The sequence below is a fragment of the Bos taurus genome, chromosome 20 (assembly GCF_002263795.3).
Source record: "Bos taurus isolate L1 Dominette 01449 registration number 42190680 breed Hereford chromosome 20, ARS-UCD2.0, whole genome shotgun sequence".
NCBI lineage: Eukaryota > Metazoa > Chordata > Mammalia > Artiodactyla > Bovidae > Bos > Bos taurus.
The window spans coordinates 2,836,686-2,860,062 of record NC_037347.1 but is presented as its reverse complement, the minus strand read 5'-3'; the positions used below and the strand labels follow the sequence as shown (position 1 = coordinate 2,860,062).

Genomic DNA, 23,377 nt, shown 5'->3' with positions numbered 1-23,377 from the left:
CTTTGCGATCCGATGGACTATATCCCACCAGGCTCTCTCTCCTCTGTCCATGGATTCTCTAGGTAAGAATACTGGAGTGGGTAGCCACTGCCTTCTCCAGGAATATAAATATTTTAAAGCCAGTAAAAAAGAAATTTCTAAGACATTAAAATATATACAGAAGACATATTCAAAATGAATAGCAAAATATTACAATCTTTGATATATACTGATATATATTGAATAATTATGAATAAACTAGGAAAGAATCATAAAAGAAAACCAAATGATACAATCTACATATAATAAAAAAGCACAAAGAAAAATAGAAATGACAAGAAAAGGAATGGAAAATAATGTTTGATACCACTTCTAAACAAGGAAATACAAATAAAAATGAGACATTAGTTGGAAAAGATAATAATCCTACTACCTAGTGTTCAACTGCAGAAAAAAACCATAACTTCTCATAGCCTTTGGGTTCAGAGGAGAAACTGGTACTTTTCCAGAAGGCCCTGTGGTGATGTGTGCTGAGCCTTTAAAGTGCCATATATATACTATTCAACCAGCTACTCAGCTTTTAGGATATGACTCCAATAAAATTATCTTGATCTATGTAAAGATACAGCTAAAAGAATATTCACCTTTGTAATAAGGAAAAACTGAGAAACAACCTAAAATTCCCAAAGCAAAGATACTTAAATTACAGTATAGCTTGAATATTGAGCAACTAACAATTTCTTCTTCATTTTTTATTTAACGTCCAGGTAAAATGTTCATAATATAATGTTTGATTTTTAAAAAAATAATTGTTCTGGAGTTTCTTTTGGTAATACAGTGCTTACTATTTCCCATGTATTGTCCTAAGCACTTTAAAATTATTAACTCATTTAATCCTTCCAATGGCCCAAAATGAATTAGATACTATCATTAGTACTCAGTTCAGTTCAGTGTCTGACTCTTTGCTACCCCACAGACCGTAGCACACCAGGCTTCCCTGTCCATCACCAACTCCCAGAGTCTGCTCAAATTCACGTCCATCGAGTCGGTGATGCCATCCAACCATCTCATCCTCTCGTCCTCTTCTTCTGCCTTCAATCTTTGAGCATTACTTTGCTAGCATGTGAGATGGGTGCAATTGTGTGGTAGTTTGAGCATTCTTTGGCATTGGCTTTCTTTGGGATTGGAATGAAAACTGACCTTTTCCAGTCCTGTGGCCACTGCCGTGTTTTCCAGATTTCCTGGTATATTGTGCAGTACTTTCACAGCATCATCTTTTAGGATTTGAAATAGCTCAGCTGGAATTCCATTACCTCCACTAGCTTTCTTCTTAGTGATGCTTCCTAAGGCCCACTTGACTTCACAATCCAGGATATCTGGCTCAAGGTGAGCGATCACACCATCGTGGTTATCTTGGTCATGAAGATCATTTTTGTATAGTTCTGTGTATTCTTGCCACCTCTTCTTAATATCTTCTGCTTCTGTTAGGTGCATATCGTTTCTGTCCTTTATTGAGCCCATCTTTGCGTGAAATGTTCCCTTGGTATCTCTTAATTTTCTTGAAGAGATCTCTAGTCTTTCCCATTCTGTTGTTTTCCTCTATTTCTTTGCACTGATCACTGAGGAAGACTTTCTTATCTCTCCTTGCTATTCTTTGCAACTCGGCATTCAAATGGGTGTATCTTTCCTTTTCTCCTTTGCCTTTAGCTTCTCTTCTTTTCTCAGCTATTTGTAAGGCCTCCTCAGACAACCATTTTGCCTTTTTGCATTTCTTTTTCTTGGGGATGGTCTTGATCCCTGTCTTCTGTACAATGTCACGAACCTCCATCCATAGTTCATCAGGCACTCTATCAGATCTAGTCCCTTAAATCTATTTCTCACTTTCACTGTACAGTCATAAGGGATTTGATTTAGGTCATAACTGAATGGTCTAGTTTCCCTACTTTCTTCAATTTAAGTCTGAATTTGGCAATAAGGAGTTCATGATCTGAGCCACAGTCAGCTCCCGGTCTTGTTTTTGCTAACTGTATACAGCTTCTCCATCTTTGGCTACAAAGAATATAATCAATCTGATTTCAGTATTGACCATCTGGTGATGTCCATATGTAGAGTCATCTCTTGTGTTGTTGGAAGAGGGTGTTTGCTATGACTAGTGCGTTCTCTTGGCAAAACTCTTGTTAGACTTTGCCCTGCTTAATTTAGTACTCTTAGGCCAAATCTGCCTGTTACTCCAGGTATCTCTTGACTTCCTACTTTTGCACTTCTGTCCTCTATGATGAATAGAACATTTTCTTTGGTTGTTAATTCTAGAAGGTCTCGTAGATTTTCATAGAACCATTTAATTTCAGCTTCTTTTTTTTTTATAACATTTTATATAACTCATTAAACAGTGCTTGTATAAAAATTCACACAGTTGCTAGAGGGCATACAATTTCCAAAAAATGTCCTGGGTTTTTGTTACATTCAGTTTTCTAAGGGTGCAGTCAAATCAATGGTAAAATGCAGACATTATGCAGTGTTTCATTATCTTTGGTAAAACTATTCTCATTATTTTGTCTCCTCACAGTATTAACTCTGATATCCACTTTGCGCAGGGTCTGCTATCACTAGGATGTCAGAAAAACATTAAGGCTGGATCTACAAGAGACAAGTATCTCTGAACGACATTAAGAGTCCCTTGGCCCAGGGGCCCCACTTCTTTTTTGGCCCTATAGCATGTGAGATCTTAGTTCCTTGACCAGGGATAGAAACCGTGCCCCCTGCAGTGGAAGCAGGGAGTGGTAACCACTGGACTACCAGGGAAGTCCCACCACTTCATAGCATCTCTCTCCATGGTGAGGCAGGGTTAAAAGCTCAATGGCCTCCAATCTGAGGCCTTGAGACCCTCCTCCTCAATCAGGCAAGAAGTAAACATTTGGGGCAAAGGTGGAAAATGAAGCCATGTCTGCAGGAACCCAAGTAGCCATACTATGGTGTGGTCAGGCCATAATTTCAGCTTCTTTAGGATTACTGGTTGGGGCACAGACTTGGGATTACTCTGATACTGAATCATTTGACTTGGAAATGAACAGAGATCATTTTGTCATTTTTGAGATTGCAACCAAGTACTGCATTTCGGACTCTCTTGACTGTGAGCGCTACTCCATTTCTTCTAAGGGATTCTAGCCCATAGTAGTAGATATAATGATCAACTGAATTAAATTCACCCATTCCAGTCCATTTTAGTTCACTGATTTCCTAAAATGTCGATGTTCACTCTTGCTGTCTCCTGTTTGACCACTTCCAATTTACCTTGATTCAAGGACCTAACATTCCAGGTTCCTATGCAGTTTGCTCTTGTATCGGAGTATCGGAGCTTACTTCCATCACCAGTCACACCCACAACTGGGCACTGTTTTCACTTTTGCTCTGTCTGTTTGTTTTTTCTGGAGTTACTTCTCCACTCAATATCCAGTAGCATATTGGGCACCTACCAACCTGGGGAGTTTACCTTTCAGTGAGTGTCATATCTTTTTGCCTCATGGGGTTCTCAAGGCAAGAATACTGAAGTGGTTTCCCATTCCCTTGTCTAGTGGACCACATTTCATCAGAACTCTCCACCATGACCCGTCTGTCTTGGGTGGTCCTATATGGCATGGCTCATAGTTTCACTGAGTGAGACAAGGCTGTGGTCCTTGTGATCAATTTGATTAGTTTCCTGTGATTGTGGTTTTAGAGTGCCTGAAGAACTATGGACAGAGGTTCGTGTGATTGTGTGCCGTCTGATGGATAATGGTAAGAGGCTTATGGAAGCTTCCTGATGGGAGAGACTGACTGAGGGGGAAACTGGGTCTTGTTCTAATGGGCGGGGCCATGCTCAGTAAATCTTTAATCCAAATTTCTCTTCATGAGTGGGGCTCTGTTCCCTCCCTTTTGTTTGACCTGAGACCACACTATGGTGGAGGTAATGAAGTCCCTTGAACTGCAAGGAGATCAAACTAGTCAATCCTAAAGGAAATCAGTCCTGAACATTCACTGGAAGGACTGATCTGAAGCTGAAACTCCAATGCTTTGGCCACCTGATGCAAAGAACTGACTCACTGGACAAGACCCTGATGCTGGGAAAAGATTGCAGGAAGAAGGAGAAGGGGACGACAGAGGATGAGATGATTGGATAGCATCACCGACTAGATGGACATGAGTTTGAGCAAGCTCCGGGAGCTGGTGAAGGATAGGGAAGCCTGGTGCGCTACAGTCCATGGGGTCGCAGAGTTGAACACAACTGAGCAACTGAACTGAACTGAACTGAATGAAGATAACAGCGATCTCCTTCAAAATGTCCCGTGCACGTACTCCTGCACTCAGCACCCCCGACCCTATAGCAGGCCACCGCCAGCCCACGCCTCTGCTAGAGACTCCTAGACACTCACAGCAACATGGGTCAGTCTCTTGTGGGGTCACTACTCCTTTCTCCTGGGTTATTATTAACTATCAGTACTAGTATCCCCATTTTAGTTTACAATATTTAAGTATAATACAATTTTTGTTAAAAAAAGTTGAAAAATACACATGTAGTATATATAACTTTCAAATATCAATTAAAAAGACTCAAAGATCTTTACCAAATGACAGTAGTTATCTTCAAATTAATATGTAACTTTTTATTTGAAACTATTTTATAAAGCGTTCAGAAAAATACATATTATTTTGTTATACAGAAAGATATTGGGGCTTCCCTGTGGCTCAGTGGTAAAGAATCTGCTTGCCAATGCAGGAGACACAGGTTCAATTCCTGATTCAGGAAGATCCTACATGCTGCAGACCAACTAAGTCTGTGTGCCACAACTATTGAGCCTGTGCTCTAGAGCCAGGAGCTGCAACTGGCCACGTGCCACAATGACTGAAGCGTGTGCACCCCAGAGCCTGTGCTCTGCGGCAAGAGGGGCCACCACCGTGAGAACCCACCCACCACAACTAAAGAGTAGCCCCCTTTTCTGTGACTAGAAACAAGTCCATGCAGCAACAAGCCAAAAACACACAAGTACATCAATTCTAAAAGAAATACATTATTAAAGATGAAGTACAATATATGGAAAACCAGCTCACTCATATTATTCATATGAATATATTTGACTGTACTATTTATCATTGATATGACTCCTACAAATCACTTAAGCTCTAAGCCCTGGTTTTCTCATCAACAGAAAGGAAAATAATACGTTCCCTAAAAGGCCAAGTCCAAAATGCTTGAGCTCATAGTACTAGCTCAATAACTAAATTTCTAAGTACTTAGGAAACTTCTGTAAATTATATGGCTACTACTTACCGACAGGATAATTCTCCATCCATAGCATCATGTTCGTCTGTACTGGTATATGTTAATCTTCCTCCAACAACTGTTCCAACTAAGTATACCAGCCAGGCAAGACGTCCTAATACATAAAAAGAAGAGTTTAGAAAGAAACAAAGGTTAGATAGAAACAAAGCTTATTTTTCAGAATATTCTAAAATGAGCAAAATTTCTTCCAAACTGGTGATAAACTGTGAACTTAGCTCCTAACACAGAGTGAAGAGCTGGTTTTCATCAAGTTCATCAAGGCAGTAGAAGAGTTCAAATGAGATTTAAGAACCTGAAACAAATATGAATCCCAGCTCTACCAATATGCGACGTGATTTTACATAAACTACTTACCTCTTTAAGTTTTAGGATTTTCATTTGCAAAATGCAGAAAGTAATATCTACCATGAAGACTTGATGAACATAAATTTGATAACAAAACACCAAATGTAAAGTCAACATCAAGGGCTGTTAGTAAGTGTAACTATAATCCAATGACCAGTGGTTTTTTTGAACAGTCTATGCCATGATAGTACCAGTCTCATAATTTTTAATACTGCCCAGGCTTGGAAGATAACAGATGGTAATAAATTTACTCCTTTTGTATTTTAAAAATTCAAAATTTTTACTATGCAAATTACATTGTTTAATGACCAAATTAACTTCATGAGGAGTAGCAGCAAAGGACTAAATAACTTTACAAGAGTGGCACAAATGGCAACACCTACAGCTTTCACAAATCTCTGGAGTAGCCAAAACTGACTTTAGAAATGAAGGTATTTATTGAGTAATTCTTATTTAGACACATTACATCTTTAGAGTCACTCATCTATGTCTCAAATTCTCCAAGATTTTTGAAATCTTTATGAGCAATTAACAACAAATCAATTATTTTTCAAAAAGAAATTAAAAAAAAAATCTTACCTGGTAAGATAAGTATCCATATACTCTTAATCTATCACAAAACTATGAAATCATAATTGGCTAAGTATGCAGCCTTTATATTAGCAATGTAAAAACAGAACACTACCCTGATCAAGTAATTTATAAAACAAACTCAAGCTTCAAGCAACGTAAAATTAGTGGGCAAAAAAAGTTAACAGAAAAAAGGCCCATGTAGGAAACTGACAAGGTACCAATATGCAGTTGAGATGTGTTTTATGAACAGTATTAAAGCCTATTAACAACATAATGCTCTCCTTTGATGACCTCACTTCTGTAGACCCTCTCAAGTGGCAGCTGATTTTTTTTGCACCTCTGGTAACTTGGGCCTCAAATCCAGCTGTTAGATTGATGTTCCTCATTTTTACCTTTAGAACATTCTCCCTCTCCATTGTAAAGGACTCAGCCTTATATCTTGTGTCATCATCAGATCAGATCAGATTAGATCAGTCGCTCAGTCGTGTCTGACTCTTTGCGACCCCATGAATCACAGCACGCCAGGCCTCCCTGTCCATCACCAACTCCCGGAGTTCACTCAGACCCACGTCCATCAAGTCAGTGATGCCATCCAGCCATCTCATCCTCTGTCGTCCCCTTCTCCTCTTGCCCCCAATCCCTCCCAGCATCAGAGTCTTTTCCAGTGAGTCAACTCTTGGCATGAGGTGGCCAAAGTACTGGAGTTTCAGCTTTAGCATCATTCTTTCCAAAGAAATCCCAGGGCTGATCTCCTTTAAAATGGACTGGTTGGATCTCCTTGCAGTCCAAGGGACTCTCGAGTTCTCCAACACCACAGTTCAAAAGCATCAATTCTTTGTCACACAGCCTTCTTCACAGTCCAACTCTCACATCTATATATGACCACAGGAAAAACCATAGCCTTGACTAGATGAACCTTTGTTGGCAAAGTAATGTCTCTGCTTTTGAATATTCTATCCAGGTTGGTCATAACTTTCCTTCCAAGGAGAAAACGTCTTTTAATTTCATGGCTGCAGTCACCATCCGCAGTGATTTTGGAGCCCAGAAAAATAAAGTCTGACACTGTTTCCACTGTTTCCCCATCTATTTCCCATGAAGTGATGGGACCGGATGCCATGATCTTCGTTTTCTGAATGTTGAGTTTTAAGCCAACTTTTTCACTCTCCACTTTCACCTTCATCAAGAGGCTTTTTAGTTCCTCTTCACTTTATGCCATAAGGATGGTGTCATCTGCATATCTGAGGTTATTGATATTTCTCCCAGCAATCTTGATTCCAGCTTGTGCTTCTTCCAGCCCAGAGTTTCTCATGATGTACTCTGCATAGAAGTTAAATAAGCAGGGTGACAATATACAGCCTTGACGTACTCCCTTTCCTATCTGGAACCAGTCTGTTGTTCCATGTCCAGTACTAACTGTTGCTTCCTGACCTGCATATAGGTTTCTCAAGAGGCAGGTCAGGCGGTCTGGTATTCCCATCTCTTTCAGAATTTTCCACAGTTTATTGTGATCCACACAGTCAAAAACGCTTTGGCATAGTCAATAAAGCAGAAATAGATGTTTTTCTGGAACTCTCTTGCTTTTTCCATGATCCAGCGGATGTTGGCAATTTGATCTCTGGCTCCTCTGCCTTTTCTAAAACCAGCTTGAACATCAGGAAGTTCATGATTCACATATTGCTGAAGCCTGGCTTGGAGAATTTTGAGCATTACTTTACTAGTGTGTGAGATGAGTGCAATTGTGCGGTAGTTTGAGCATTCTTTGGCATTGCCTTTCTTTGGGATTGGAATGAAAACTGACCTTTTCCAGTCCTGAGGCCACTGCTGAGTTTTCCAAATTTCCTGGTATATTGAGTGCAGCACTTTCACAGCATCATCTTTCAGGATTTGGAATAGCTCAACTGGAATTCTATCACCTCCACTAGCTTTGTTCGTAGTGATGCTTTCTAAGGCCCACTTGACTTCACATTCCAGGATGTCTGGCTCTAGGTCAGTGATCACACCTTCATGATTATCTGGGTCGTGAAGATCTTTTTTGTACAGTTCTTCTGTGTATTCTTGCCATCTCTTCTTAATATCTTCTGCTTCTGTTAGGTCCATACCATTTCTGTCCTTTATCGAGCCCATCTTTGCATGAAATGTTCCTTTGGTATCTCTGATTTTCTTGAAGAGATCTCTAGTCTTTCTCGTTCTATTGTTTTCCTCTATTTCTTTGCATTGATCGCTAAAGAAGGCTTTCTTAACTCTTCTTGCTATTCTTTGGAACTCTGCATTCAGATGCCTATACCTTTTCTTTTCTCCTTTGCTTTTCGCTTCTCTTCTTTTCACAGCTATTTGTAAGGCCTCCCCTGACAGCCATTTTGCTTTTTTGCATTTCTTTTCCATGGGGATGGTCTTGAATCCTGTCTCCTGTACAATGTCACAAACCTCATTCCATAGCTTATCAGGCACTCTATCAGATCTAGGCCCTTAAATCTACTTGTCATTTCCACTGTAAAATCATAAGGGATTTGATTTAGGTCATACCCCAATGGTCTAGTGGTTTTCCCTACTTTTTTCAATTTAAGTCTGAATTTGGCAATAAGGAGTTCATGGTCTGAGCCACAGTCAGCTCCTGGTCTTGTTTTTGCTGACTGTATAGAACTTCTCCATCTTTGGCTGCAAAGAATATAATCAATCTGATTTCAGTGTTGACCATCTGGTGATGTCCATGTGTAGAGTCTTCTCTTGTGTTATTGGAAGAGGGTGTTTGCTATGACCAGTGCATTTTCTTGTCAAAACTCTAATAGTCTTTGCCCTACTTCATTCCGTATTCCAAGGCCAAATTTGCCTGTTATTCCAGGTGTTTCTTGACCTCCTACTTTTGCATTCCAGTCCCCTATAATGAAAAGGACATCTTTTTTGGGTGTTAGTTCTAAAAGGTCTTGTAGGTCTTCATAGAACCGTTCAACTTCAGCTTCTTCAGCGTTACTGGTTGGGGCATAGACTTGGATTACTGTGATATTGAATGGTTTGCCTTGGAAACGAACAGAGATCATTCTGTCATTTTTGAGACTGCATCCAAGAACTGCATTTCGAACTCTTTTGTTGACCATGATGGCTACTCCATTTCTTCTGAGGGATTCCTGCCCGTAGTAGTAGATATAATGGTCATCTGAGTTAAATTCACCCATTCCAGTCCATTTCAGTTCGCTGATTCCTAGTACCATAGAGTGTCACCATAGTACCAAATTATCTTTCTTATTGCAACTATCTACTCTACTTTGAGTTACTTCTTATCTTTTGAATATGTTAGTTGCTGGTCCATTGTCACTCTTATCAACATTATTTTTATCGTAACTAGTAACAATTCTAATTATCTACAAAGATGAATCTTCCAACTCCCAACAATCCTTTGTTCTATTAGGAAACTACAATCACTTGAACACCTAAACAACTTTACTGAAATATAATTCACATACCACTTAAAGTATATGATTCCATGTTTTTGAATGAATTCACAGGGTCATACAATCACCACCACATTCTAGCTTTAGAACCTATCCATCCCTTTTGAAATCTTATTCTGTACCACTCCGCACCCCTGCAGCCCTAAGAAACCAAGCAACCACTAATCTACTTTATGTCTCCTTAGATTTTTCCCATTCTATTTCATACAGATGAACTCATACAGTGTGATCTTTGTGACTATCTTCTTTCACTTAATATAACGTGTAAGGATCAACCATATTATGGCTTCCTGTATTGGGATTTCAATCATTTTCATGTTCAAATAACATTCCATTTTTGGGGTATATCATATTTTGTTTATCCATTCAAAAGTTGATAGACACCTGGGCTGTTTTCACATTTTTGGCTTTGTAAATAATGCTTCTATGAACATTTGCATAGAGTTTTTAATGTAGATATGTTTTCATTTCTCTTCATATCAAGAGTTGGGATTCATATCAAGAATTGGAATTGGTGGATCATATGAAACCTGTATTTTAACATTTTGAGGAACTACCAAACTACTTTCCAAAGCAACTGTATCATTTTACATTCCCACCAGCAAAGTATGAAAGCCCAACTTCTCCAAATCCTTGCCAATACTTGGTATTATCTATCTTTTTATTGTATCTCTCCTGCTGCTGCTGCTGCTGCTAAGTCGCGTCAGTCATGTCCATCTCTGTGCGACCCCAGAGACGGCAGCCCAGGAGGCTCCCCCGTCCCTGGGATTCTCCAGGCAAGAACACTGGAGTGGGTTGCCATTTCCTTCTCCAATGCATGAAAGTGAAAAGCGAAAGTGAAGTCGCTCAGTCGTGTCTGACTCTTAGTGACCCCATGGACTGCAGCCTACCAGGCTCCTCCATCCATGGGATTTTCCAGGCAAGAGTACTGGAGTGGGGTGCCATGCCTTCTCCCATATCTCTCCTAGTGGGTATATAAAGTGGTTATCTTGTAATTCTGATGTGCCTTCCCCTAATGACCAACAATGCTGAGCCTTTCCCATGTGCTTACTGGCCTTTTTTATGTCTTCTTTGAAGAAATGTCTATTTAAATTCTTTGCTCATTTTAAAATTGGGCTATTTATCTTTTTATTTATTGAGTTGCAAGAGTTCTTTACATATTCTTGATACAAGTTCCTTGTCAGATATGTGATTAACAAACATGTTCTCCCATTCTGTGGGTTGTTTTCATTTTCTTGATGGTGTCCTTGGAAGCACAGAAATGTTTAATTTTCATGTGGTACAAAACTGCTAGTTTTTATTTCGATATTTCAGCTTTTGATATCAAATCTAAAGAACCACTGCCCAATCCAAAGTCATAAAGATTTAGTTCTACGTTTTCTTCCAAGAGTTTCATAGCCTTAACTCTTACATTTAGGTCTATGATTCATTTCGATTTCTGTACTGTGGGACATAGGGGTCCAACTTCATTCTTTTGCATGTGGACATTCAGCTGTCCCTGCATCATTTGTTGAAAAGACAATCCCTTTGTTATTGAATTGTCTTCTCATCCCAATCAAAAGTCACCTGATTACAAACTGGAGCATTTATTACCTGAACTCTCAATTATATATCATTGATCTAGTGTCTACCTTTACACCAATACCACGTTGTCTTGATTACTGCTGCTCTGTAGTAAATTTTGAAATAACTAAGTATGAGTCTTTCAACTTCATTTATTTTTTTCCAAAATTATTTTGGATATACTGGGTCTCCTGGATTTCCACATCAACTTAAAGATCAGCTTGTCAATTCCTGCAAAAAAGCCAGCTGGGATTTTGACAGAGATTACATTGACTCTAGGTCAATTTGAGGGATGGTTCTAAACAATACCATCTTCTGAATGAACCATGACCATGGATGTCTTCCAACTTATTTAGATCTTTGATTTACTTTAATAACATTTTACAGTGTATAAGATTTAACACTTTTGCAAAGTTTTTACCAAAGTATTTTATTCTTTTTAATGCTATTTTAAGTAGGCTTCACTTAATTTTGATTGTTCACTGTTAATATATAAACCCACTGATCTTGTATTCTGCAACTCTGCTACTCTTGTATTAGTTGTAATAGTTTTTTGGGATTTTTTTCACTTTCTTATACCCTTCATGTCTTCTCTAACCTGCTTACCTATATTCAGTTCTGTTGTCAGTCATTATAATCTGTTCTGCATAGGTCAGTTTTTCTCTTCCTCCACATTTTCATCTTACAAAACCATAATTGTTTAAATCCAATTCCCTACCTACTCTCTGTCTATCCGCATACAGTTTAATATAACTGGAAAAAGACACAACCATGTTGACTAGTTTACTTAGGAGTCACCTTTTCAGTCAGGCCTTACACAGCTATCCTATAAATCTGCAATACCTGGAGTATGATAGCATGCCTTCAAGATGCTGCTAGTGCTGCTTAGTTGCTCAGTCATGTCCAAATCTTATGTGACCACATCGATTGTAGCCCACCAGGCTCCTCTGCCCATGGGATTTCCCAAGCAAGAATGCTGAAGTGGGTTGCCATTTCCTCCAGGGGATCTTCCAGACCCAGGGATCAAATCCAGGTCTCCTGCTTGGCAGGCAGATTCTTTACTACTGCACCACCTGGGAAGCCCATGACTTCAAGATACCCATCATCAATTCCTTCCCTCCATGTATGCAATTGCCATTAAGAAGTGGGTCTATTTTGCTAATGCTTTGTAAGTCTGGGCTGGACTTTAACTAAAAGAATATTGCAGAACTGACACTTATTCCAGTACTAGGCTTAGTCTTTTGAGAATTGGCAGCTTCCTCCAGGCTCTCAGGGAATTTTCCCTGAGAGGAAGCCATTTACCATGTAATAAGACCATATACCCTGAGACTGTCATACTATTAAAAGCCTAGCGATGTAGAGAGACTTCATGGAGACAGAAATGCCCAACTATAGCTCATTCATCAAACATCCCAGCAAGGACAGAAGACTTTAGAATAAAGAGTCATTTAGGTGATGCCGGCCATAGCTGTGACCCAATTACAGAACATAATCTGCTGACATTTCATATTCCCTTTTCCTGATTTAATATTTTTAAAAAATTTTAGCACTTACCACTTTCTAACAAAATATATTTTATTATTTATTTTGCTTTGTTATCTGTCTATTCCAGTAGAAAATAAATTGCATGGTTTCTGTTTGGTTGTCTATTGCAGGCTGCTGCTGCTGCCAAGTCACTTCAGTCGTGTCTGACTCTGTGCGACCCAATGGACGGCAGCCCACCAGGCTCCCCCGTCCCTGGGATTCTCCAGGCAAGAACACTGGAGTGGGTTGCCATTTTCTTCTCCAATGCATGAAAGTGAAAAGTGAAAGTGAAGTCACTCAGTCGTGTCCGACCCTCAGCGATCCCATGGACTGCAGCCTTCCAGGGTCCTCCGTCCATGGGATTTTCCAGGCAAGAGCATTGGAGTGGGGTGCCATTGCCTTATCCAGGGCCTGAAACAGTGCCTGGCATATATAACTTACTAAATAGATATGCGTTATTGAACTAAGACATGACTGAGCATGCATACACATCGAATTAAGAAATCATTACCTAGAAACTATAGCAGGAAGCAAGCAAAAAAAAGTTAACAGCTTATTTATCAATTTAAGTAAACATTAAAATGTAGAGTCATTATTAAAAATGAATGTTAATTGTATTTCCATTTCTATTGCTTAAATAAAAGCAACTTTTCAACACACATTCAATACAAGGTATGATCCATGATCTAGTCTATCCGGTTATTTGCAAATTCATCTTCTTGATAAAATTTACACATTTGTAATTACCCAAATTAATACTTGTGGATCATTCATGGCCAAATGCAGAACAGCAAATAATTTGAGTTGCCCAATGAGCACATTCCAAGATTAGGTAAAACAAAGCAACAATCTGCTTTCTTGTTTCATTCCTTCATTTTCTGAGTATCTGCTCTATGTCATGTTCTGCCCACTGGAATATAAATATGAAGCAGGGTGAAAAGGGACAGAGAGACCCTATCTCCAGCAGACTGAATTTAGTAAGAGGGGAAAAAAAATGAAAAAATGATTTTTTTCAATGCAGTGTGATAAGTGTTGTTGTTGTTCAGTCGCTCAGTCATTTCTGACTCTTTGATACCCCATGGACTGCAGCATGCCAGGCTTCTCTGTCCTTCATTATCTCCTGGAGTCTGTTCAAACTCATGTCCATTGAATTGGTGGTACCATCCAACCATCTCATCTTCTATCATTCCCTTCTCCTCATGTGATATTCATGCGATGAGTATCATTGTCTAATAATAAATACTAATTATAGGACATGAATTTATCAAATTTTAACTTTTTACTCTTCATTTATTCTGTGACCTTGAAATTAAGACTTGATATCAAAAAATGGCATGCAAAGATAGCATATGATCAAGTGTGAACATTCTTTTCTAAAATTATGGTAAATTTTGAATGGAAGTTTGTATACAGAAAAGTAGAATGTACAGTTATTCTTTCCATGTTTTAGCAGTGATTTTTTATTGTACAAGACAGAAAAGCAGATATTTTTAACCCTAAAAATAGACAACTACTAATAAATTAGCATCAGTGTTAGACAGGAACAATGAAATATAAAGGTACTTTTATTAATCTATCAAATAAAATTTTCACATTTCACAGACTGGGGAATGATATTTCTCATACACATAATCCTTCCCTAAAGCTCTAGAATTTTTAGAGGGATGGTCTTTAAATAGATGTTAAAAATTTACACTGGTTATGTAATTATACCCAGAAAGTTTAAAGAACCAAGTAAAACTATAAATCTAAACTGTATTTAGAAATTTAAATATCCTATAGGTAAGTTTCATATCTATAATTTTTTTTTTAAATCTGATCTGAGATTATATTTCCATTATAGCTTTCCATTTTTGTATTTACTCTGAAATGTTCAGGGCACTTGTTTCCACAGCTGTTCAAGAACAGAACATTTTTTCCTCTCACAAAATAATTATTGCTGTAATAATCTGTAATTATGGTTTATAACCTCAATAATCCCAAAGAAATCAGTCATTACCATAGATCACAAGTAATCGTTAACTACTGTTAATGACCTATTTCTTAGGGATTATTGTTTTCCTAAACCATGACCATATCACCACAAATATGGAGGAGCAAGACAATATTATACAAATGAGATCATAATATAATAAAAACTTATTTTGTAACATTAAAAGCCATTAAGCATCTAAATTAAAGCACACATAAAAGAGCATATAATTTTCTTTGTTCAACACTAACTGAAGTCTTTATACAACAGAAATTGAACACTACTACATATAGCAGTACAAACTAGAACTGCATTACGCACTTTTCATAATATAAAACGATTATTTTCGAGCAGACTACAGATATTTTTAAAGAGCAGACAGACTTCTCACTAACCTTTCAAATAGAAGGAAAATACAAATACTAAACATTTTCTATGGAACAGGCAGTATATTAGAAACTCTGAAATGATGTTTTATTAACACTGTAAAAACTTTGAATTGTATTTATCAAGAATCACATCTGACTTATTTTACTCAAAAGACAGATCTACTTAATACCAATAAATTATTACATTTCAGTTAATTTTATTAATGTATCGTAGAACAGCTATACTTCCATTCAATATCCTTTTGTAGGAAAACAAGTCTGATTTTACAAATGAATCTTTTTACATTGTAACGTAATATGATACTTATAAAAGAATATATGTAATGTATACGAAGTATAGTCTTCTCTCTCAGTATCCAAAGGGATTATTTCTAGAACCCCCCTGGATAACAAAATCTACAGATCTTCAAGTGAAACTGAAAGAAAGTGAAGTCACTCAGTCGTGTCTGACTCTTCGCGTCCCCATGGACTGTTTGTAGCCTACCAGGCTTCTCTGTCCATCGGATTTTCCAGGCAAGGGTACTGGAGTGGGCTGCCATTTCCTTCTCCAGGAAATCTTCCCGATCCAGGGATTGAACCCGGGTCTCCCGCATTGTAGGCAGACGCTTTACCGTCTGAGCCACCAGGGAAGTCACAGATGCTCAATACCCTTATATAAAATGGCACACACAGTGTTTGCATATAACCTATAACACTCATAGGCTTTAAATCATTTCCAGATTACTTATAAACCTAATAAAATGTAAAACCTAGGTAAACAGTGGTAAATACAATATAAATGCTAGGTGAATAGTTGTTGCTGCTGCTGCTGCTGCTAAGTCACTTCAGTCGCATCCAACTCCGTGCGACCCGATAGACGGCAGTCCACTAGGCACATGGCTAATTCAAATCTGGCTTTTTGGAACATTCTCGAAGTCTTTTGGAGGGGGGAGGGTATTTTCTGTGGTTGGTTGAATTACTAACTGTGGTAACCTCAGATATACGTGGATGACTACAGAGTAAAACAAATCCAATGAACTCCCTATCCAATTTAACCACAGCTTTACCAATACTGTCGCGTCTATCGCCACACCCCTCCCCTAGCTTGTCCCCTTACCTTGTACCCTAGAAGTTACCATGAATCTGAATTTGGTGCTTAATATTTTGACATTTTTTGTTTTATCACTATTACATATATTCCTACCAATATATTTTTAGTCTCACTTCTTTTGGGGTTCTATTAAGTGTTTCACACAATATATATGTGCGTGCTCAGTTGCATCTGACTCTTTGCACCCCCATAGACCGTAGCCACCAGACTCTTCCGTCCATGGACTATTTCCAGGCAAGATTACTAGATCAGGTTGCCATTTCTTAATCCAGGGGAAGACCTCATACTATTAATATATATAGTTTTCTGAAACTGCTTTTTTTTTCACTAAATATATCTGAAATTAATTTTTAAGTATACTTAAAGTACATTCATTTTTACTATTATATAATATTCTACTGTATTATGTATTATGCATATTATGATCTGTTTATCCATTTTCATGTTGATGGGCATTTGAACTTTTAACATTTTTTGCCTTTAATAACATTTAGGCTATGAACATTCTCAAACATGTCCTCTTGTTTAGAAGAGATTTTCTAAAAGACATACCTAAGAGTAGAAGCTCCAGGTCAGCAGGAATTCAAATGTTTACTTTCCAAGATAACACCAAACTGATTTCCATTCTGTTTCCAACTGACTATACTTTATACTCCTACCAGTAGTATATAAGAATTTTTGATCGACATTCTCCTTTAAGATTTACTTTTGCCAATCTACTGGAAGTAAAATGGTATCTCATGTGCCTTAATTTCCATTTCTCTTATAAGTAGTAACATGTTTGTTTCTGTTTTTCATTTCCCTAAAGAACTACTTGCTTTATTGATTTTTCCAGACTCTTCTAGATGGTGAACCTTGCCTGGGTTAGTGTGTGTATATGTGTTCCAAATATCTTCTCCCACTACTGGTGTTTTTCCTTTTTTTTTTTAATCTTGAGTTGACTTTAGGTTATTTTTCTAGGAATTTATTCATCTCAAGTTTTTTTTTTTTTTACCATCTTTCTAAATTCCATATATATGCGTTAGTATACTGTATTGGTGTTTTTCCTTCTGGCTTACTTCACTCTGTATAATAGGCTCCAGTTTCATCCACCTCATTAGAACTGATTCAAATGTATTCTTTTTAATGGCTGAGTAATACTCCATTGTGTATATGTACCACTGCTTTCTTATCCATTCATCTGCTGATGGACATCTAGGTTGCTTCCATGTCCTGGCTATTATAAACAGTGCTGTGATGAACATTGGGGTACACGTGTCTCTTTCCCTTCTGGTTTCCTCAGTGTGTATGCCCAGCAGTGGGATTGCTGGATCATAAGGCAGTTCTATTTCCAGTTTTTTAAGGAATCTCCACACCGTTCTCCATAGTGGCTGTACTAGTTTGCATTCCCACCAACAGTGTAAGAGGGTTCCCTTTTCTCCACACCCTCTCCAGCATTTATTATTTGTAGATTTTTGGATCGCAGCCATTCTGACTGGTGTGAAATGGTACCTCATAGTCGTTTTGATTTGCATTTCTCTGATAACGAGTGATGTTGAGCATCTTTTCATGTGTTTGTTAGCCATCTGTATGTCTTCTTTGGAGAAATGTCTATTTAGATCTTTGGCCCATTTTTTGATTGGGTCATTTATTTTTCTGGAGTTGAGCTGTAGGAGTTGCTTGTATATTTTTGAGATTAGTTGTTTGTCGGTTGCTTCATTTGCTATTATTTTCTCCCATTCAGAAGGCTGTCTTTTCACCTTGCTAATAGTTTCCTTTGATGTGCAGAAGCTTTTAAGTTTAATTAGGTCCCATTTGTTTATTTTTGCTTTTATTTCCAATATTCTGGGAGGTGGGTCATAGAGGATCCTGCTGTGATGTATGTCAGAGAGTGTTTTGCCTATGTTCTCCTCTAGGAGTTTTATAGTTTCTGGTCTTACGTTGAGATCTTTAATCCATTTTGAGTTTATTTTTGTATATGGTGTTAGAAAGTGTTCTAGTTTCATTCTTTTACAAGTGGTTGACCAGATTTCCCAGCACCACTTGTTAAAGAGATTGTCTTTAATCCATCGTATATTCTTGCCTCCTTTGTCAAAGATGAGGTGTCCATATGTGCGTGGATTTATCTCTGGGCTTTCTATTTTGTTCCATTGATCTATATTTCTGTCTTTGTGCCAGTACCATACTGTCTTGATAACTGTGGCTTTGTAGTAGAGCCTGAAGTCAGGTAGGTTGATTCCTCCAGTTCCATTTTTCTTTCTCAAGATCGCTTTGGCTATTCGAGGTTTTTTGTATTTCCATACAAATTGTGAAATTATTTGTTCTAGCTCTGTGAAGAATACTGTTGGTAGCTTGATAGGGATTGCATTGAATCTATAAATTGCTTTGGGTAGTATACTCATTTTCACTATATTGATTCTTCCAATCCATGAACATGGTATATTTCTCCATCTATTAGTGTCCTCTTTGATTTCTTTCACCAGTGTTTTATAGTTTTCTATATATAGGTCTTTAGTTTCTTTAGGTAGATATATTCCTAAGTATTTTATTCTTTCCGTTGCAATGGTGAATGGAATTGTTTCCTTAATTTCTCTTTCTGTTTTCTCATTATTAGTGTATAGGAATGCAAGGGATTTCTGTGTGTTGATTTTATATCCTGCAACGTTACTATAATCATTAATTAGTTCTAGTAATTTTCTGGTGGAGTCTTTCGGGTTTTCTATGTAGAGGATCATGTCATCTGCATATAGTGAGAGTTTTACTTCTTTTCCAATTTGGATTCCTTTTATTTCTTTTTCTGCTCTGATTGCTGTGGCCAAAACTTCCAAAACTATGTTGAATAGTAATGGTGAAAGTGGGCACCCTTGTCTTGTTCCTGACTTTAGAGGAAATGCTTTCAATTTTTCACCATTGAGGATAATGTTTGCTGTGGGTTTGTCATATATAGCTTTTATTATGTTGAGGTATGTTCCTTCTATTCCTGCTTTCTGGAGAGTTTTTATCATAAATGGGTGTTGAATTTTGTCAAAGGCTTTCTCTGCATCTATTGAGATAATCATATGGTTTTTGTTTTTCAATTTGTTAATGTGGTGTATTACATTGATTGATTTGCGGATATTGAAGAATCCTTGCATCCCTGGGATAAAGCCCACTTGGTCATGGTGTATGATCTTTTTAATGTGTTGTTGGATTCTGATTGCTAGAATTTTGTTTAGGATTTTTGCATCTATGTTCATCAGTGATATTGGCCTATAGTTTTCTTTTTTTGTGGGATCTTTGTCAGGTTTTGGTATTAGGGTGATGGTGGCCTCATAGAATGAGTTTGGAAGTTTACCTTCCTCTGCAATTTTCTGGAAGAGTTTGAGCAGGATAGGTGTTACCTCTTCTCTAAATTTTTGGTAGAATTCAGCTGTGAAGCCGTCTGGACCTGGGCTTTTGTTTGCTGGAAGATTTTTGATTACAGTTTCAATTTCCGTGCTTGTGATGGGTCTGTTAAGGTTTTCTATTTCTTCCTGGTCGAGTTTTGGAAAGTTGTACTTTTCTAAGAATTTGTCCATTTCTTCCTCGTTGTCCATTTTATTGGCATATAATTGTTGATAATAGTCTCTTATAATCCATTGTATTTCTGTGTTGTCTGTTGTGATCTCTCCATTTTCGTTTCTAATTTTATTGATTTGATTTTTCTCCCTTTGTTTCTTGATGAGTCTGGCTAATGGTTTGTCAATTTTATTTATCCTTTCAAAGAACCAGCTTTTGGCTTTCAAGTTTTTTAACTTGTTGACCTTAAAAAAAATACTATGTATAACTTTTATCTTTTAAAACTTTGTTATATCTGTATTTCCCTTCTTGATCCTAATGTTACTTGTGAATTCACTTTCCTTCTTATCTCATGAGAGGTCTGTCAATTTTATTAGTATTTTTAGAGAATCAACTTTTCATTTTTTTATTTCACTGAATCTTTATCTTTTGGTTCATTAATTTCTGTTGTTTCCTTCTTTCTTCTTTCTCTGGGTTTGATCTGTTGCTTCCTTCTAACATTCAACTAGGAGGCTTAAGTTACAAAATTATGCCTTTCTTCTTTTTGTGAAATAAATCTCCAGCTGAGTTCCAAACATGTTATATTTCCATTTTCTTCTCTTTTTAAATTTTCCCCAAGACGACTTATTTTACTCCATAGTTACTTAGAAGTATGTTTATAAAATTACCAACTACATGTAATTTATACTTTTTGCAGTTCAGTTCAGTCACTCAGTTGTGTCCGACTCTTTGTGACCCCATGAGTCGCAACACGCCAGGCCTCCCTGTCCATCACCAACTCCCAGAGTTTACCCAAACTCATGTCCATCAAGTTGGTGATGCCATCCAGCCATCTCATCCTCTGTTGTCCCCTTCTACTCCTGCCCCCAATCCCTCCCAGCATCAGGGTCTTTTCCAATGAGTCAAGTCTTTGCATGAGGTGGCCAAAGTACTGGAGTTTCAGCTTCATTATCAGTCCTTCCAATGAACATCCAGGACTAATCTCCTTTAGTATACAGACTGATTGGATCTCCTTGCAGTCCAAGGGACTCTCAAGAGTCTTCTCCAACACCACAGTTCAAAAGCGGGTTAGTTTTAATTGCAAATTGGAAAGAAAATGTGGGCTCAATGATTATTGAATTTAGTTGAGACTTGTTTTATGAATTTAATAAATTTTAAAAACTGAGATATAATTGAAGTAACATATGTATTAGTTTCAGGTGTACAATACAATGATTTGGTATTTGTATACACTGTGAAATGATCACCACAGTAAGTCTAGCTAACATTTATCACCAGAGAGTCACAAATTTTATTTTCCTGTGGTGAGAATTTTTAAACTCTACTCTCCCAGAACTTCTCAAATATGCAATACAGTATTATTAACTATAGCTGGTGTGCTGTGTATTACATCTCCATGATTTATTTTATAACTGTAGTTTATAACTTTTGACTATCTCTACTCATTTCAACCATTCCTGAAGTCCCACCTCTAACAACTACCAATCTCTGCTCTGTATCTATGAGTTTGGCTTGTTATTCAGATTTCACATATAATGAGATCATATAGTATCTGTCTTTCTCTGAGTTCATTTAAAATGCCCTAAAGGTCACTACATATTGCTACAAAGGGCAAGATGTCATTCTTTATATATGGTCAAAAAATATTCCTTTTATATATATAATGTATAATTTTACATACATATGTTTATGTATATACACACACAATCACATTTTCTTTACTCACTCCTCTCCATCAAAGGTTGCTTCAATGTCTTGAGTACTATAAACAAGGCTTCAATGAACATGTGGGTGTAGACATTCTTTCAAATTAGTTTTTGTTTTCTTCAAATAAAAACTCAGAAATGGAACTGCTAAGTCATACGGTATTGTTACGTTTTTAACTTTTTGAGGCCCCTCCATATTGTTGTTGTTTAGTCGCTCAGTCATGTAGGGTTCTACATGACCTCACAGACAGTGTTCCCTGTCCTTCACTATCTCCTGGAGTTTGCTCAAAGTTATGTCTATTGAGTCAGTGATGCCATCTAACCAGCTCATCCTTTGTCACCTTTCTCCTGCCCTCAATCTTGCCCAGCATCAGGGTCTTTTCCAACGAGTCGGCTCTTTGCATCAGGTGGTCAAAGTATTGGAGCTTCAGTTTTAACATCAGTCCTTCCAATGAATAGTTTGGGTTCATTTCCTTTAGGATTAAATGATTTGTCTCCTTGCTGTCCAAGGGACTCTTCAGGCTCTTCTCTAGGACCACAGTTTGAGAGCATCAGTTCTTCGGTGCTCAGCCTTCTTTATGTTCCAACTCTGACATCTGTACATGACTCTGGAAAAAACACAGCTTGGACTATACGTTGGAAAAGTGATGTCACTTCTTTTGAATAGAAATAGGTTTGTTGTTGCTTTTCTTCCAAGGAGCAAGCATCTTTTAATTTCATGGTTGCAGTCATCATCCACAGTGATTTGGGAGTCCAAGAAAGAAAACATGTCACTGCTTTCAATTTTTCCCTTTCTATTTGCCATGAAGTAATGGAACCGGATACTGTGATTTTTGTTTTTTGAATGTTGAGTTTTAAGCCAGCTTTTTCACTCTCCTCTTTCACTTTCATCAAGAGGCTCTTTAGTTCTTCTTCGCTTTCTGCCATAAGGGTGGTATCATCTGCATATCTGAGGTTATTGATATTTCTCCCAGCAATCTTGATTCCAGCTTGTGTTTCTTCCAGCGCAGCATTTCTCATGATGGACTCTGCATATAAGTTAAATAAGCAGGTGACAGTATACAACCTTAATGTGCTCCCTTCCCCGATTTTCAATCAGTCCATTCTTTCATGATTGGTTCTAACTGCTGCTTCTGCACACAAGTTTCTCAGGAGGCAGGTAAGGTGGTCTGGTATTCCCATCTCTTTAAACGTTTTCCAGTGTGTCGTGATCCACACAGTTTCCCACATGGGCTACAACAATTTACATCCCCACATTCTTGCAAACAATTATTATACTCTGTCTTTAAGATAACAGCCATTCTAACAGGTGTGAGGTGATAGCTCATTGTGATTTTCATTTGCATTTTCCTGACATCAATGACACTGAGCACCTTTTCTCGTACCTAATATCCATTAGTATGTCTTCTTTTGAAATATCTATTCAAATCCTCTGCTCATTTTTACACTGGTTTTTTTTTTTTTTTTGCTAATTAGTTCTATGAGTTCTTTACATATTTTAGATATTAGCCCCTTATCAGATATGTTTACAAATATTTTCTCCCATTCAGTACGCTGTCTTTTCATTTTGTTGATGGTTTCCTGTGCTGTGCAGAAACTTTTTAGTTTGACTCAGTCCCACTTGTTTATTTTTGCTTTTGTTGCCTTTTCTTTTAGTGTCAATCCAAAAATTCATAGTGAAGATCAACGTCAAGGAGCTTATTACCTCTGTTTTCCTCTAGGTGTTTTATGGCTTCAGGTCTTATGTTGAAGTCTTTAATTTATTTTGAGTCACTTTTTGTGTATTGTGAAAGATAGGGGTCCAGTTTCAGTCTTTTGCATGTGACTATACAATTTTGTCAACACCACTTATTGAAGAGACTGTCCTTTCCCCACTGTATATTCTTAGCCTGACAAAATATATTAAATGATTGTGTAAACATGCATTTATTTCCAGCCTTTATATACTATTCCACTA

General features: G+C 37.6%; 1 protein-coding gene across 6 annotated transcripts in view; it reads right to left on the bottom strand.

The window, feature by feature from the left end:
- RANBP17 (RAN binding protein 17) overlaps positions 1-23,377 on the bottom strand; it is a 383,888-nt gene that overhangs the window by 289,410 nt on the left and 71,101 nt on the right. For all 6 annotated transcript variants that reach the window (XR_009491905.1, XM_059878829.1, XM_059878830.1 and 3 more), the window contains one exon: positions 5,285-5,390. Coding sequence is in view for 5 of the 6 variants with exons in the window: in XM_059878829.1 (XP_059734812.1) it covers positions 5,285-5,390 (106 nt within the window). In the remaining variant the exon portion in view is untranslated. The remainder of the gene's footprint in view (positions 1-5,284; positions 5,391-23,377) is intronic.